The 18,198-nt window shown below is 40.2% G+C and overlaps 3 protein-coding genes across 3 annotated transcripts; 2 read left to right on the forward strand and 1 right to left on the reverse strand.

The window, feature by feature from the left end:
* The first annotated feature begins 541 nt into the window (after positions 1 to 541).
* LOC121798153 (exocyst complex component EXO84A-like) lies at positions 542 to 12,627 on the forward strand. The gene is made up of 8 exons (XM_042197016.1): positions 542 to 585; positions 9,714 to 9,894; positions 10,008 to 10,105; positions 10,245 to 11,286; positions 11,365 to 11,868; positions 11,934 to 12,122; positions 12,213 to 12,349; positions 12,432 to 12,627. Exons 2-8 carry the CDS (start codon positions 9,757 to 9,759, stop codon positions 12,571 to 12,573), a joined length of 2,250 nt encoding a protein of 749 aa, XP_042052950.1. The 5' UTR covers positions 542 to 585; positions 9,714 to 9,756; the 3' UTR covers positions 12,574 to 12,627.
* On the forward strand, positions 6,415 to 8,675 carry LOC121798151 (glycerol-3-phosphate acyltransferase RAM2-like). Its single transcript, XM_042197014.1, has 2 exons — positions 6,415 to 7,188; positions 7,630 to 8,675. The coding sequence occupies exons 1-2, from the start codon at positions 6,574 to 6,576 to the stop codon at positions 8,515 to 8,517; spliced, it is 1,503 nt and encodes a 500-aa protein (XP_042052948.1). The 5' UTR covers positions 6,415 to 6,573; the 3' UTR covers positions 8,518 to 8,675.
* Positions 12,628 to 12,746: 119 nt separating the features above from the next.
* LOC121798152 lies at positions 12,747 to 15,229 on the reverse strand. Its single transcript, XM_042197015.1, has 6 exons — positions 14,580 to 15,229; positions 14,351 to 14,486; positions 14,099 to 14,261; positions 13,639 to 13,767; positions 13,220 to 13,414; positions 12,747 to 13,073 (listed from the first exon to the last, which is right to left on the reverse strand). Exons 1-6 carry the CDS (start codon positions 14,836 to 14,838, stop codon positions 12,927 to 12,929), a joined length of 1,029 nt encoding a protein of 342 aa, XP_042052949.1. The 5' UTR covers positions 14,839 to 15,229; the 3' UTR covers positions 12,747 to 12,926.
* Between the last annotated feature and the right edge of the window lie 2,969 nt (positions 15,230 to 18,198).

Raw genomic sequence — 18,198 nt, forward strand, 5'->3', positions numbered from 1 at the left:
GCTTGCATCTGCTGCCCTTTAAATTGGCTCTTCAACTTATATTATATATGATGCCAGTCGTCGTCGTGTTCTTGCTTTCTGTCTTCCTCAAGTTTGGCTTGCTCTCGCTTTTTTAGTAGAATTTTCTCAACACCACCACAAAAAAGTCCACTTTGGTTGCCCACTGATCTGATCATCCATGAAAACTGTGCTTTAAAGCTCCTTTAGCTGATACGGTGTAGTGATATGAATATGCCAAATGAGAGTTATCATTCGTGATTTCTTCCTTTGAGAATTGTTGTTGGTCCTCCTCTTGTTGACATTGTGTTGGCTAAATAACCTTTCACCCTCATCTGAAATTTTTTGGACAGTCTGTATATTCTCTGGGTTAATTTTCCGCTTGTCATCTTATTATATTGTCAGATTTTGACCATTCCACAATTCATAAAACTGTTTGATCCAATATTATTCTATGACGAACATTTGTTTCATATGGTTTGACTTGTGGGCAGTGTTGTTAGGGTCGCGGGGCGCATCGGGTCGATGAGGTGAAAATTCGGGTCGCGGGTCGACGAGTCGACGGGGTCGAGAGACTCACAAAGCTAGGTTAATTTTTTTGCCTTTTAATATTAAATAAAATAAATATATTGCTCTAATGTTTATAATATATCAAATAATATAAATGTAGATGCAATTCATGTGAATATAGATAAAATGGAAAATAGAAATGATCAAAATATCAAAACAATTCATAAGTCATAACACAATAAATAATTGAAACAATTGTCTTAAATTAATATCTTTTAGAGACTTTAGATAACAATAATAATAATAATAATAATAATAATAATAATAATAATAATAAATAATGAAAATCAATAAATCTCCACTCATATTCAAAAAATCATAAATTACAAATTAAAACCTAAATTTATAACTATTTAGATGCAAAATTAATAAATTTAATTATAATTCTCAAATTAATATAGTAATTTATAAAATGCAATTTTAAATTAAACAAATAGATAAAGCGCAGCTGCAATTCTCTAAGAAATTAGTTATATAGTTAAATAAAAATGAACATATATTTAATTTAATTAGAACATCACAATATATTTAATTAGAAATTAGTTATATAGTTAAATAAAAATGAACATATATTTAATTTAATTAGAACATCACAATATATTTAATTAGATTTGAATGTAATTTTGATTGGTAATTAAAGGTATTTTTTTATTTAAATAGGAACTAATCATATTTAAAGAATAGAGAATCTTGACAACCAATATTAATACTAATATTAAAAAATGAAGGTGGAAGAAAATGATTATTAACTTTTATAGGTCCTAGTAGAGATGCCCACGGTTCGAAAACCGGCGGTTCCGAAGGTTCCGGTTTTGGCGGAAGCGGAACCGGAACCGGACCGTGAGGCTATTTCACGGTTCCGGTTCCGGTTCGAAAACCGGGCGGTTTCGGTTCCGGTTCGGAACCGCCGGTTTTCCGGCGGTTTTGGCGGTTCCGGTTTTTGAACCGGCGGTTTCGCCGGTTCAATTAATTTTTTTTTTTTTTTTTTTTTAAATTTGAAATTTGGCTTTATACAACAAATCGGAACAAGACAATGCATAATTCAAGCACAAATAAGACGAATAAGGAGAAAATGAAATAAATTTTATTGATTTTGAGTTGTAACGGACAACGATACATTACAATTTACAATACATAAGTATACAATACAACAACATACAACAATGTAATATAATTTACAAGTGTCGTCGGGCGTCGGCTCGTCGCCTCGTCGGACTCGGAAGGTAAATTTAAAAAAAAATGAAATGGGGGGGAAAAAGGAAAAATTGAAAAGGGCTTGAGATCAACTTAAACTTTCAAAGTTAAACTTTTCAAATTTAAGTTGAGTTGCCTACGTATCCACAATTTTATTGAGGAATCAAAGCCCACGTAGTTCTCTTACCTTGGGATCAACCCTTTTTTCTTGCAAAATGTTGCCCATTTTCTAAGCAAACACATATCAACACGCTATATACACATTGCTGCATTTCTAATAGGGGCAATTTGATCTTCCAAAGCAATCAATGCATCTCGAACACACATAGTCAGAATATTATTCAAGCATCTAGCATGGAAAAAATTAGTACTAATAGATAGTTTGTTCTGATTTTTTCCATGCTAGATGCTTGAATAATGTTCTGACTATGTGTGTTCGAGATGCAATGATTGCTTTGGAAGATCAAATTGCCCCTATTAGAAATGCAGCAATGTGTATATAGCGTGCTGATATGTGTTTGCTTAGAAAATGGGCAACATTTTGCAAGAAAAAAAGGTTGATTCCAAGGTAAGATTTCATAGATCATTCAGGATGCGGCTAAGTTGTACTTGAAGATCATTAAAATATATTCCGCATTTGATATTTATCAAATGGGGAATATATTTTAATGATCTTCAAGTACAACATAGCCGCATCCTGAATGATCTATGAAATAGGGGGGAAAAAAAAAATTGAAAAGGGCTTGAGCTCAACTTAAACTTTCGAAGTTAAACTTTTCAAATTTAAGTTGAGGTGCCTACGTATCCACAATTTTATTGAGGAATCAAAGCCCACGTAGTTCTCTTACCTTGCTTACCTTTTTGGTCGGCAGTGCTCGCCGTTCACCGCCCCCGTCGACTCATTGCTAATGTTGAGTGCTATCGCTTCTGACCTCGCCATCGGAAGAAAATTCTTCACCATCACTCTCTACACGGAAGTCGAAATCCGGCTCTTGTGCTCTCATGTCCGCCTTTGCCCAATCGTCAAGTAACATAGTGGCTTCCATGTTCTTGGCGGAGAGATTGCTCCTTTTGTCGTCTAGGACACAACCGCCGACACTAAAAGCTTGTTCAACGGCGACGGTGGAAGCGGGAACGGCGAATATCTCCTTAGCCATGATGGAGAGTATCGGAAACTCTTTGTCATGTGTTCCCCACCAATTAAGGACGTCAATTTGTTGAGTAGGAGGACCTGCATCTTGAAAAATAGAGCGCGATTCCAAATATATATCTAATTCACTAGTCGCTCTAGTCCTATTGGTTGTAGTACCGTATAGATCTTGCAATTGTGATACTACGTCGGGATCGATCATGACATTGGAAAAATCCCCTCCACCAAAATCAAATGTAGAAGGACTAGGAGGAGCACGTACCTGGTGAGCGGTGTTATACCGCATTTCATATTCCGCGTAGAGAGAACGAAGTGCACTATCTAAGTACCCTCTTGCAATACACATTATAAGTGTTTGGATCGTTACTATCTTGTACCCTCTTGAAATGTTTCACGAAGATGTTTGAGGTTAAAGACCTTTCAGCTGGTCTAGGAGGTTGAGGAGGTTGTCCACGTCCACGACCACGACCACGCCGACTCCTTGGTGGTGGTGGGGGTGGCATTTCTTGAACCTCTTCTACCTCCTCCCCCTCCTCCTCGTCGTCATCATCATCATCGTCTTCATCAACATTCACGGGGGTTGGACTTTGTTGGGAATAGGCACCGCGACCGGGAGCACCACTACCGGTACCAACATAAGCATCGCCTTGGTATTGAGAGCGAGAGAGAGCAATAGCATGTGCCACATCTTGCTCTTCTCGAGCCTACAAAATAATATTTGTATTGTAAATACAAAATAAAATTATGAACAATAATGAAATGTAATTCAAAATTAATGAAATTAGTAGATAATAAATATTAACCTGCCACTCATCCATGTTCATTTGAGAAATTTCATCAATAACGGATCTCCGAGATGGCCTCTTGGCCTTTCCCTTTCCCTTATCAACACGACCTTCTCGGGATGAAGACATATTGGAATGGTATGTAGAAATGTAGAAATATGGAATAATATATTTTTTTTGTTTTAGTAATTGAGAAAGAAAGACAACTTATAGAACTACGGGAACAAGTATAACTGTATAAGTGTATAACAATGCGTAATAAGAGTAGCAATTGCGTAATTAAATGGAAGCACAATAGCACAAATGAGAAATTGGAGACAAAGAGAGAGAATTGAGAGATTGAAGAGAGAAACTCTTATTAACACAAGAGTGGGGTGAATGTAAATGAGGATAGAGGGGGGTATTTATAGAAAAAAATGAGGGGGAAAATGGAAGAATTCGAATTTGAAATTTAAAAAAAAAAAATTTGAATTTTCACAAAACCGGCGGTTTTGGCGGAAAACCGCCGGAACCGGCGGAACCGCCGGTTTCCGAAATAAAACCGCCGGTTCGGTCAACGAACCGTCTGCAAAAGCTGCTCCATTGTCGCCTCGTGCTCCGCGCCGCCTCGAAAGCCACTAAACCGGCGGTTAACCGCCGGTTTTTCCGGTTAACCGCCGAAAAAACCGGCGGTTTCGACCGGTTTTGAAGATCACCACCGGCCCCCATCCCCCTGCCTCGATTTAAGCGCCGGAACCGGCGGTTCCACGGTTAACCGCCGGTTCCGAACCGTCCCGAACCGCCGGTTCGGTGACGGTTCCGGTTCGAAATATCTTGAACCTGAACCGGACCGCGAACCGAATTGCGACGGTTCCGGTTCGGGAATATTGCGCCGGTTCCGGTTCCGGTTCCGGAACCGGTGGGCATGTCTAGGTCCTAGAAGCCCTAGCTATAGCTTCTGCCTACTTTACTTTTAAAATTTCTTGTCTAGGTAAACCCCCCTTCTTCTCTCTTCATTCCCATCCCTTCTTCTCTCTTCATTCTCACAGAGTCACAGACCCATTTCTGAGCAGCCATGGCCGAGGATCTTCTTCTTCCAGTCGCTCGCCCCAGCCGCCTCAGCCGCCCCGACGGCGACCCCTGAATCTCGACCCACCCACCCACAATGGGGCGACGTCGGTCTCGACCCTTGCGACCCGCGACCCAAGCGCTCTCGGGGCGCGATTTTTACAACACTGCTTGTGGGATTCATGGACTACCATATTGATAACCAGATCGATGAGATGTCCATGATTTTAAATTTCATTTCTCACTTCATTAGCTCATTGAGAGTGTGGTGATAACTCCTTTTTTGTTTTGAACATGCGATTATTGAGTTAATACATTCTTGAATTATTACTATTATTTCACATTTGTTGTTTCGGACCCTCCAACGTGCTTGCCTTGAAGAAAGAGATTTTCCCTGCTAGTACTGTTACCTTGGAGAAATTATCTTCTTTGATTAATTCTTGATAATCGTATCCTTTTAGGTCACCTAAACATTGATTGTCTACCACCACTGCACTATGTCATTATTTTCTATACCGAGTTTGGAGCCACTTGTAGTTTTACGTGAAACCTGATTCTGACCCTTGAAACTTGGGATACTTTTGGTTGAACCTTCTGTCCTTTGTGATTTATTGTCTCTAATGACAATAATCCTTTACTAGTGTGCTTTTGTCACTAAAATTTTGTTGTTGAAGTTATTCGAGCTTATGTCTTTCATTTTGACAAAACCTCTTCGATAGTTGTTTTTAAGAGATGACACATTAACCATAATATATTTGGTTGACCCCTTCGATATAAATTAACATTTAGTTTAAACATAAAATAATAATATTTTTAAGTAATAGTTCCGAGCACAATTAATTGTTCTCGTTATTGGTGCTCGGTAAGCATTTTTTTTTTAGCGATTGATTTCCTAAAAGACTTGTCAAGCGACAAGCATCACACTCATTTCATCACAATAATAAGAATTACGCTAATAACTTCTAAATAAAAGACTTATGTTGTTTACAAGCAACGCCGCACATTAATATAGCAAAGATCCAACTTCCAAGTGAGTTGCGTACAATTAATTTTCTGGAAAAGTGCAATTCGATATGACGAAATGCAGCAATTAATTACCTTAAAACTTGTCATAAGTCAAACCCATATCTATATTTGTCTCTACACTCGCAATATTTGACATGTCTCTACACTTGATTTGTTTGAAAATTTAATCTATGGTGCACCTAGGTTAGGAAAAAGAAAAAAAGGCTCCCTAAGTAAATATAGCCATCGTATCAAATTAGAATGTGAGATAGAAATAACCTTTCGAAACAAAAATCTTGTTGTAATGTACTTGTGTTGATCTGGTGATAGAATGGTTAATGTCTGGGAGCAAAAATTCTTTTGTTTGAAAATTAAAAAATAAAATCTGGTTGATCACATGATTTCTTGTCTTGGACAAGAATATGCCTCTTGAAAGCTTAATATAAAATCATAGCTTTACAATAACTAAGAATTCGATCGTTGTCGATGCATAGATTCTATATTATGTATGTAACAAAGTAGTCCTAAAATGTAAATAAAGTAAAATAAACAATGAAAAACACACAGTAGATGTTCTTAAAAAACGATGATTTTCACTAGTAAAACCAGAAAGCAAGCATAAATTTCATCATCGTTCTCCCACAAAAACCATGCCCTTTTGTTTTGTCCATTTGTTCAATAGCAACCTCTCCTCTCTCTATATATACACACTAAATTCAACAAACACACATCACTAGATACATACACACTAAATTCAACAAACACACATCACTAGATACGTATACCTTTTTTTCCATCAAAAGAACAACACATACATTTCCGCAAATGACGACCGCGGCGTGTTTCCGCAGCATCCACGACTGCGCGTCGACGGGGAGAGAGAACGACGCCGTTGTGGCGGACATGGACGGGACGCTGCTGAGGGGGAGGAGCTCCTTCCCTTACTTCGCACTAGTCGCATTCGAAGCCGGCGGCGCCCTGCGCCTCCTCTTCCTGCTGCTTCTCTCTCCTCTCGCCGGATTTCTCTACTATTTCATCTCGGAGTCGGCCGGAATCCGCGTGCTCATCTTCACGGCCTTCGCCGGACTCCGCGTCTCCGACATAGAGTCGGTGGCGCGGGCGGTGCTGCCCAAGTTCTACTCGGGGGACCTCCACCCTGAGTCGTGGCGCGTGTTCTCCCCCTGCGGAAAGCGCTGCGTGCTGACGGCGAATCCCCGGATCATGGTGGAGGCGTTTCTCAAGGACTTTTTGGGAGCGGATTTGGTGATGGGGACCGAGGTTTCGACGTTTAAGGGGCGAGCCACGGGCTTCGTCAAGGCGCCGGGGGTTTTGGTCGATGAGAATAAGGCCGCCGCGCTTAGGGCCGCGTTCGGCGATACGCCGCCGGAGATTGGCCTCGGCGATAGGCATACTGATTTTCCCTTCATGAGTTTATGCAAGGTATTTTCTTTGTTATATAGCATAGTATTTTTTATTAGAGAAATGAATAAAAATTCAAAGATCATATCATAGTGAATTAACCACTGTACTTCACAAACAAGGCATTTTTCTCCTACTTCTCAGTTTTAATCATTTATATAAGAGTTACTCCCTCCGTCCCACATAATTTGGGACACTTTGACCGGTCACGGGTTTTAAGAAATATAATGAAAAGTGAGTTGAAAAAGTTAGTGGAATGTGAGTCCCACTTTTATATATTTGTTTTATAATGAAATGTGAGTAGGAATGAGTTAGTGGAAGGTGGGGTCCACTACCAAATATGTAAAAAGTGAAATGGTTCAAATTATGTGAGACGACCCAAAATGGAAAACTGGGTCAAATTATATGGGAGGGAGGGAGTACTATTTATTTTATAGTTTTGTTAAAATTGGAATTATATAGGAGAGTTACATAGTGCCGAAACTACCCAAAGTGAAGGCGGTGAGCGTCGATAAGCTCCCGAAAGCGGTGATATTCCACGACGGCCGCCTCGTGCAAAAGCCGACGCCCTTCCTGGCTCTCCTCATCATACTATGGATCCCGGTAGGGTTCCTCCTAGCCTGCCTCCGCATCGCGGCCGGCGCTCTCCTCCCTATGCCGCTCGTCTACTACGCCTTCTGGGCCCTCGGCGTCCGCGTCACCGTCAAGGGGACCCCACCGCCGCCGGTGACCAAGTCCTCGGGAAAATCCGGCGTCCTCTTCATCTGCTCCCACCGCACCCTCCTCGACCCAATTTTCCTCTCGACCGCCCTCGGCCGGCCCATCCCAGCCGTGACCTACTCCGTGTCCCGCCTCTCGGAGATAATATCACCCATAAAAACCGTCCGCCTGAGCCGCGACCGCGCCACCGACGCCGCCATGATCAGGAAGCTTCTCCAGGAGGGGGACCTCGCCATCTGCCCCGAGGGCACCACCTGCCGGGAGCCATTCCTCCTCCGGTTCTCATCCCTCTTCGCGGAGCTGACCGACGAGCTGGTGCCCGTGGCGATGGTGAACCGGATGAGCATGTTCCATGGCACCACGGCGCGGGGGTGGAAGGGGATGGACCCTTTTTACTTCTTCATGAACCCGAGCCCGGCCTACGAGGTCACTTTCCTAAACAAGGTGCCGCGCGAGCTCGCGCGCGGCGCGGGCAAGTCCAGCCATGACGTGGCCAATTACATACAGCGGGTGATTGCCGCCACGCTGTCGTACGAGTGCACGGCGTTTACGAGGAAGGACAAGTACACGGCGCTCACCGGAAACGACGGCACCGTGCCGGAGAGGCCCAAACAAGTCATGGGGTGCTGAGTCATTTTTGACATCTTTTATTAATAGACATAGCCTAAAATACAAGCAACTTTTTTAATGTCTTTTATATATACAGAACATATTACTATATGCTACATGGTTCTCAAATAAATTTGTAAGGATATTTATTTAGGCATAAAAATGAAGATGTATTTTTGTCTTGATTTTTGATGGGCAGCTTCATATTTGTACGCAGATATGTTTAAGCTCCAGGTTGTATATACATGACCGTTGTGATGAATAAATCTAAAGATTTATGTACATTTTTGAAGACTGAAATATAAAACCAAACTGAAATAAATGTGGTAGACGGTTTAGTTAAACTACGCCAATTAATCTTGGATTGTTAATTAGGAGAACCATTTAGTTGAGTTTTGTGATAGTGGCGGTGGTTTGTGGTTTTGGTGACAATTTATGGTATGTTTCAATTGTTGAGGTACTTCTGTTTTTGGGCGAGATTTGTGTCACTAATAATTCTCCATTCGTCTGTGTCTTTGTGATATATTGTTATGTTGAACTTGATATGAATTTTAATGGATATGAGACTTAAATTTATATACAGTGTTAAGTTTATAAATTATAATGAAATAGTATAAGAATACGATTTAATAGACTTTCATGTTCAATGTACAACATTATAAATGTCCAATTCGAGCTTAATGTTAGTTTTTGTATTTTAATAGCATTGGAGTAGTTTTTTGCATTCTACTACATTTTACAATATTTACAATTAGGATTTATAGTTATTTTTTAACATCGAAATCTGAAATAGAAAATTCATACTGCGTCCATGTATTTCTATAATTTCCATAACCATAAGGGTTTGGCAGATAATTAATAGGTACATCAATAGAATAGTTTAGTTGCAATAAAAAAATAGTAGTACTTGTATTTCACAAATTTGACAGAAGGTACTGTACTATTTTACAGAAGAAGAAAAAAAAAAGAACTCCACAAATTTGCCAAAATTTTATTTTTTTTTAAAATAATTGTAATTGCTAGCAAATTTTCAGCAATATCCATTGATCCACATCGCATGGGCATGGCATTGGCATCCAAAATCGGATCGGATTGTCTGCGTTTACGATCAACCGCAACTCGCACTCGAAAAATTAACCTTACATATCGATCGATATGTTCGTATGATCGTCGTCTTTCTCTTATATTTTGAATCTGATAAGTGAATTTAATCGCAGATAGAGGTGATTTTAATACCACCATACAGAAATACAGAGAGAGATGGCGTTCTCGTCGATGCAAGGATCCATAGATTTCGACGCCGAGATGACACTGAGCGACAAGCTCAAAGTCTTCAAATCCAATAATTTCGATCCTCAATCTTACTTCCACAGCAACAGCGGCACCATGGCCGAAAAGGTCCATCGTTTTCGCATTATTCCCGGCAAACCTAGATTAATTTTATATGTTTTCGTTAGAAATGAATCTGTCTATGGGGGTGAATTTGGACTGAATTCACACATTTGGAGCAGGATATTAGGCAACTCTGCATGCACCTTGACAGATTGAAGAAGGCTTCTGCAGAAGAAATGCGGAAAAGTGTCTATGCCAATTATGCATCTTTTATAAGGCCAGTGATCGTGTTAAACATTTAAAGTGTCTATTCCTTCCTCCTATTTTGAGTGTGTGATGATTTTGATTATCTCTTGGAATCCTTTTTAGCAACTTAAGACAGTTTGCCAATTAAGTTGTACTACTATATTTTACAGGACATCAAGAGAGATTTCTGATCTTGAAGGGGAGCTTGTTTCTTTGAAAAACCTCTTATCATCACGAGCAAAAATCATCCGCGGGATAGCTGATGGAGTTCGGATCGAGTCCTTGCCAGACGGAACTGATCATGCCAGAGAGGCTGCAGATTTAGAATTCGAAGACACAGAGCCTCCAAAATATGACAAGTGGTTGTCACAGTTTATGGAGAAGATTGAGGTCTTACTGGCCGAGAGAAGAATCGATGAAGCTTTGGCAATGCTAGACGAAGGCGAGGTTCTAGCCGAGGAGTCTAGGGGGACTAAATCAATGACTACCAAAGCAATACTGTCGCTAGAACACTCTATCATGGTAAACAGGCAAAAATTAGCAGATCAACTAGCTGATGCAACTTGCCAGGCTTCTACCAACAGCTTCGAGCTTCGTTCAGCAGTTCAAGCAATGAAAAAGATCGGAGATGGCCCTCGGGCGCATACGTTGCTGCTTAAGTCTCACCAGCAGAAGCTGCATAGAAATATGCAGTCCCTACAGCCATCGAGCACTACATATGGGCCAGCATACACTACTGCACTTGCACACCTAGTTTTCTCCACCATTGCTCAGGCATCAAATGATTCCTTGACTATATTTGATGATGAGCCAGCTTTTACTTCTGAGCTTGTGACCTGGGCAGTTAATCAGACACTGGCTTTTGCACAGCTCATCAAGAGGAACGTTGTGGCGACTCCAGCAGCATCAGGGTGCCTAAGGATTGTTGCTGAGTGCATTCATATATGCTTGGGGCACTCGTTGCTGCTAGAGGATCGCGGATTGGCTCTTTGGCCGACTGTTTGGAACTTCTTCAGGCCCTTCTTGGAGCAGGCCCTCACTACGACCTTAAAAAAGATTGATCTGTGTATAGCTGCCCTTGCTGCTTCTGAAGATTGGTCGCTTTGTCATTCTCCGATTGCTGGCCGTTCTTGGGGCAGTGCTTCGGTTAGCATGGTCGCATCGCACCAGAAGCTTTCGAACACTGCGCACAGGTTCCATACAATGATTCAGGTGATTATAACACAAATTCCTCTCTCTTTCTCTCTTGATATCTGAGATAATAGTTTGTAGAACTGAATCTTGGTTCAGGAGCTTTGTGAAGATATTGGCTCTCTTGAGATCTTGCATTTATCTGAGCAAGCTCTGGAAGGCGTCCTGCAGTCATTTAATGCGTATGTGAGCTTGCTCGTAAATGCATTGCCTAGTTCCATGGACACTGAGAACTTGGAGGGCAGTGGAAGAAGAATAGTTGGAGTAGCAGAAACTGAAACTCAACAGGTAGCTTTGCTGGCAAATGCAGTGTTGCTGGCGGACGAGCTTCTCCCTCGCGCAACCATCAAGTTATGCTCCAGCATGACAGGTGATGACCCACAACAGGGGGGGTCTGACAGGAAAAACCGCCCTCCCGAGCAAAGAGAGGTGAAGAAAAGGCTCCAACGTTCAGTTGAACAACTGAGAGATAGTTTCTGCCGCCAGCATGCTCTGGAGCTCATAGTCACGGAGGACGGAGGCGTTCGTTTGAGTGCCGAGATGTATACAAGCATGGACGAAAGCAAGGAGGAGCCTGAATGGTTCCCATCTCTTGTATATCAGGTGATGATTCAGTACTAACAATTTCGGAGTATATTTTTACATTTTGGTTTGAAACACTTGTTCAGGAACTGTTTGCTAAGCTGACAAGACTAGGTAGTATTGCATCTGATGCATTTGTGGGGAGAGAAAGATTTGCAACTATTCTGTTGATGAGACTCACAGAGACTGTGATCTTATGGTTTTCTGAGGATCAAAACTTTTGGGAAGAAATCGAAGGAGCGCAGAGGCCGCTTGGCCCTCTGGGTCTTCAACAGGTCTAATCTTACTTTCATTTCCAGTCGATGAAATTCAAATCTACAATTACACAGAAATTTCAGCATAAAATAATCTGCATTTTTGTGCAGTTCTATTTGGATATGGAATTTGTGATACTTTTTGCATCTCAAGGGCGCTACTTATCCCGGAATCTGCATCAAGTGATGAAGAACGTTATTGCCAGAGCTATTGAAGTAGTTCAGGCAAACAACATTGATCCATATAGGTCAGTTTCCTCAGAAAAAGCTTCTTATCTATCTAACATCAAATTTATTAGTATGTTCCTAAACTTTTGTTTGATTTTGCAGTTTCCTGCCCGGAGACGAATGGTTTGCTGAGGTTGCTCAAATCGCGATAAAAATGATGCTAGGACAAGCCAATTTCGATAACCCAGACTGCAATATCACTAGTCCGACAGCATCATCTGTCCATTCTCATGGAAGTCAATAGCATCAACTCACGATTTAGGACGAGTTTCGATTGGTCAGGTATTTTGGTATTCTTCACCTGTCAATGAGTTTAAATTATTAGGACATCTGAACCTGGTTATATCAGCATTTGTAGAGTATCCTCCACTGAGTTTGTTGATGTAGAACTTGCACAAAACAATGGAAGATCAAAGCTTCTTAAAAAATTGTACTCCGTATTTATTTTTTTGCTATAATCTATGATGCTTTACACTTATTTTTATCCTATTCAGTGGGTTTTCCGAAGAACCCAAGTTGATGATAGTTTAGATAATCAACTTCGTTTAAACGTATACAACACAAGATGTGTTCTGGCAACTCTTCAGCTTTATTACCCTAACTTAAGGACTTGATACTTGCCTGGATTGTTAATCCAAAATCCATCACACACAGCTTTAGTCTATCGAAGAATGTCTCGAACCCCTTTCTAGAAATGTAGCCGAATCTATGCATGTCCAAGTCTATCTCAAAATAATTTTCACCCTGCAGTAAGAAAAGATACTAGAAAAATTAAAACAAAAATCAAAAGATACCAGCGCTTGACATGCGCGAACGAAGCAAAATTAAGTCAAATAAGAATCGATAGACCACATTCGACAACTGCATTAAAAAATTAAGCTCAAACTTACAGAGTAAAAGTCATGTTGAGGACGAGAAAGAACAGGCTTCTCGTTGTATGCATGCATGAGTTTCCTCTCTGCAGCACTTAGAGGCAGGTCCTCCATGTTTGCTATGCGGCCCAATATCTTTAGTCTTTCCCTGAAAGGCGACAAGGAGTCTACAGCGAAACCTTTGACTTTTTCTACTTCATCATCAATTAGTCTCTGAAATTTAAACTGGGTGTTAGGTGCATGGCAAATGAATGCATAAAAAGAAATGATCAATGGGCAGCTGTTGTATCTGCTAAGGAGCACACACGCACATATAATCGCAACTGACCTACTGATAATTGCCAAGATAAACAACTGTTTTCTTGAGTTCATTCAGAAGCATGGCAAAGAATCACCATTGCTCATAATGAGATTATAAGATTCATCAACATACTCACCCTAATATTTTCTTGAAAATGAGCTGAATCATCATTGGCGAAGGTTTCAGAAAGCTGGAAATACAAAACATAGCTTATCCCTTCACCATCTGTTTCACCTTGAAAAATTGTTGCAGGATATAATGGTATCTGTAAAACCATAAAGACGAGCCATTATTACGTGCTATCAAGAAGACAAATAAGAAAAACAAGAGCACACAAAGACTTGATAAGAATAAGAACAAGGTTGCTACACAATCACGTTGATCTAACCATGGACACACCCGCTACCACATTGTTATGTATGCTTTATATAAGGATTTAGTATCTGTATCTTCTATGAATCTCTTTAACTGGTACTATCAAATTATTTGATTTTATATCAGTAGAAGGTGAAAATCTGGCAAGACTAGACATGCCGACTTTCTTTTATGTAAGGCTGTAGTAAAGTAATCTTCGATGTCTGATCTGGTAGGAGTACCTGGACATTTACAACTAGAATAGGTGGAAGTTTTCCAGAAGAATGAATAGCAGGAAGCTCCACAAATCGAGCAACATGATTGATTTTCCTCTGAGATAAAAATACATCAAGACCAAAAGGATTGTATGCAGCACAAGTGCGAGCAAACTCTTTTCTTTTATCCCTGCACAGTAAATGTGCAATATGAAGACCAAAGGAAAACAAAACATAACCAGAGACAAAAGTTATAGGCCTCAAGTGCAAGTTTGTTACCTCAGGTAATTCGCTCCCCTAATCTTGAATGTCTCGGGTCCAATATCCGACCAACTGTCTGGTATTTTCTTCCCGAGGGGGCAGAAGGGAACCTGTGAACCAGCTATAGGTCGTTGCAGGACCGCTTTTGAAGAAACTGCAACATACACAAGACGAGATGAGTGTAAAATCTCCTTATTTTTAATTTCATATATTTCTACCAAATAGAACCAAAATTATGCAAACTCACATTTAGAGGCCGCAGTATGCTCTTCCTTCCATTTGAGTGGGAGCTTCAAGGCTGTCTTCTTCCTAGCATTCGGAGGGCTAAAACTAAGGGATCTTCTCCTTTCAACAGGAGAAACAGTCGAAGCCAGACACGGCAAGCAGTTGTTTGGAAGGATTCCACAGTTATCCAATAAATTATCCTCCTTATTAGCGTTTTCCCTAGAGGCTCCAGATATCTCATCAAGGTACACAGGCTGCACATCACTCGTATCATTTATCATCACACTGATATCAGAAGCACTAGTGGAAACTGAGCTTCTAGCTGCTTCACCGGAAAAATCACACACACCATCGCCTGATTCTTGGGGTTCTTGAAGGGAAGAGATATGATCTCTCTGAGAAACAATGCCAGTTCTAGAAGCACCATCAAAGCCACTAAGGGCGCTCACATCAACACAAATACAAATCACTATCTGTTCTGAGAATCAAATTGATGAGTCAAATGCAGCTTCAAAAAAACAAATACTACAAGTTGTCGACACACCATCAGAAAGGCTTTGATAATCATCATCACTACACTCAGATTCTAGCACTGCAGCAGAATCATACCATGCTTCATCCACGCCTACTGTTAGTACCAAAATATATCGTTATCGAGTCATGGCAAAACAAAATAACTCATTCATCATCTTCGCACGAAGGGTGCAAAGCACATTGCTCTGCTCAATTCATCTAAGCATATAAACAAAGTCCCTGTATTCTAAGACGCCCAAAGAAACCAAAAAGTACTAGACATGGTTCGAATACTAAATCAAGAAGGCTATAATGCACCATCCCAATGTTTGGGAATATTCATCTATTAAATCTCACCAACACCTAAGCAATTTCAGATTCAAACCATCTCCATCAAAGAGTAAATCAAAACAAAACAAAGAGAGGAGAAGTGGGATTGATGGCAGTAGGTGAAGATGATCGATTAGAAGGATGAGAAGGCTGCCTTCTCTTTGAAGCTTTTCTTCTCTTTCTACTCTTTTTCTTCCTTGAACCTCCTAATTTACCTCCCACGCAATTTTCTGGCCGAGACACACATGCCCCCATCTCTCTCTAAAATAAAAAACAAACTAAAATAATCACAGAAGAAGACTGAGACTAAGAGAGAGAAAAGTCAGATATGGTTACATCATCTTCCTCTCAATCTCAGTGCAAGATCAAAACCGGTATATCCTAGAGAGAGAAAGCAGCCTCCTCTCCCTAGCGCAGTTCCAACTATGTGTCGCATTCAATAAATTTAAGTAATTATTCTTCGCCATTAATCACTTCCATGTCTATTGCGAATACAGTTCTCAACGTTGCTGTCTTTCAGGTCGGTTTGTCACAATAAAATCGGGACAATTCTTTTGTTGTTCTAGAGTATAATTAACATTTCATAAGTGTACTGAACTTTTTTTTTCCGACTTTGGGAGCGTCTCCTTTAAATGAAACGCATGACAAATATGCGTCTTTCAATTTTTTTTGTTTTTTTTACAGACGCTTATGCGTCTTAGAGGGAGACGCATCTCCATCATGCGTCGCTTGTTTTTTTTAATTTTATAGACGACGCATGAACGTCATGCGTCTTAGGAAGAGACGCATGAGGCTCATGCGTCTTTATGTTAAACAAAACAGACGCAAGGCGAGTCAGTAACTCACATTCTGCGCGAGAGAAAGAGGCAAACGCGAACTCAGGCGATTTCTTGGCGATTCCGGCGATTTCCCGTCATATTTCGGTAAGTTTTCTTCAATCTTTCAACATTCCTCCCTTATTTGTTGGTTATTTGCATATTATTAGGGTTATAATAAATATATCTTAAAAATTGTCTCTAAATTGGTTTGTATATATATTTTTGCAGAAATCATGCAAGTATTTGTGAATTTATATTGGGGTGGTAGAATAGTTCAACTTCCTCAAGTGGGTATTTGTTATGATCCTCCTCGTGCGAGAGCCTCCATCGTATTGAATTCGTGTGTTCCATTCTCTGAATTAGTTGCAATGATATGTCCAGTCAATGTGGTCATCATCAAACCGTATTGCTTTGTCTCTGTGGATGTATCCGGTATCCATCCCAACAAATCTCGGCACTTGCTAGGCCAATCAGGATATCCGACATGATGATCACGCCCTGTGAAAACACGATCGTCTCTCTCAAGCCCCAAATGGCTTGCACATCTTCCAAGGTCACCGTCGCCTCTTCGATTGGTAGATGGAAAGTGTGCGTCTCCGGCCTCCAACGCTCAATCAAAGTCGTGATCAGCTCATTGTCGACCTTCATCGACTTCTCACAATCTATCACGCCTTTGAAACCAAATGCGTCAAGCCAATACCTCACATTCTCATGAATGTCAATATCCCATATCTTACTTTCCGTCCGGTGAACATTGAAAACTTGTGTTGTGCCATCTTTCAGTAGTTTATTTGAAATATGTTTTTTCTGCAGATAAAGCACTGGCGGGTCTTCGGGTCCATATAATAATTGTCCGCTTGAACGTGAAGTTTACATCTAATCTAATAACATATTCACAAAACAACAATTACAAACTCACATTTAAAATACAAATAACATATACATTCAAATTCATCATCAAAACAACAAAACATTATAAACCAAATGATTCACTCCTAATCCATTGAATACTATATATTACAAACTCCAATTCATCACAATTCATGCTTTATAAGGCCTAATTTACATATAACTACTAAATTAGAAGGTTAAGTTACAAGATACATTTCAACCCCTACTCTCTTCTCCAATAACAACCAAAATCGCAACACCAAGCATCTCAAACATATCAAAAACTATACAATATAATGAATTTCACCAATAAAATCCATTACAACTAACAAAACAACAAAACATCCGTCAAATTTGAACAATTTGTTATAAACCCTCATTTACAAAATTGAGAGAAACTTACACAAATTATGCAAATAAACAACAAATAAGGGAGGAATGTTGAAAGATTGAAGGAAACTTATCGGAATATGACGGGAAATCGCCAAGAAATCGCCTCTCTCGCGTCTGATATCTCTCTCTCTCTCTCTCGCATCTGCTATCTGTCTCGCGTCGTCTGCCCTTTCTGCCTCCGTCTGATTTATACAAATTAGAGACGCATGAGCCTCATGCGTCTCTCCCTAAGACGCATGACGCTTATGCGTCGTCTAGTAAAATTTAAAAAAAGGCGACGCATGATGGAGATGCGTCTCTCCCTATGACGCATGACGCTGATGCGTCTTTAAAAAAAATAAAAAATTGAAAGACGCATGTCTCTCATGCGTCTTTGTGTAAGACGTATGACCGTGATGCGTTTCATTAACGAGAGACGCATGACCCTCATGCGTCTCTCCCGAAGCCGGAACAAAAAAAAAGTCCAGTACACTTATGTAATGTTAATTGTAGGCTAGAACAATAAAAGAATTAACCCGAACAAAATCTCACACTTTGTACAGCTCACTATTGTTAGCTAATGTTTTTTAAATCCAAAATTAGAGGGGAGCATTCACATTTTTGCTCAATTAGATTTGAATTTTTTTTTAAAATTAATCCCAACCGAATTGTTCGAATATGAAAATCATCCCAACTCTGCAATCCGATCTAATCTTT

Source organism: Salvia splendens, chromosome 4 (genome assembly GCF_004379255.2).
Source record: "Salvia splendens isolate huo1 chromosome 4, SspV2, whole genome shotgun sequence".
In the NCBI taxonomy this organism is placed as follows: Eukaryota; Viridiplantae; Streptophyta; class Magnoliopsida; order Lamiales; family Lamiaceae; genus Salvia; species Salvia splendens.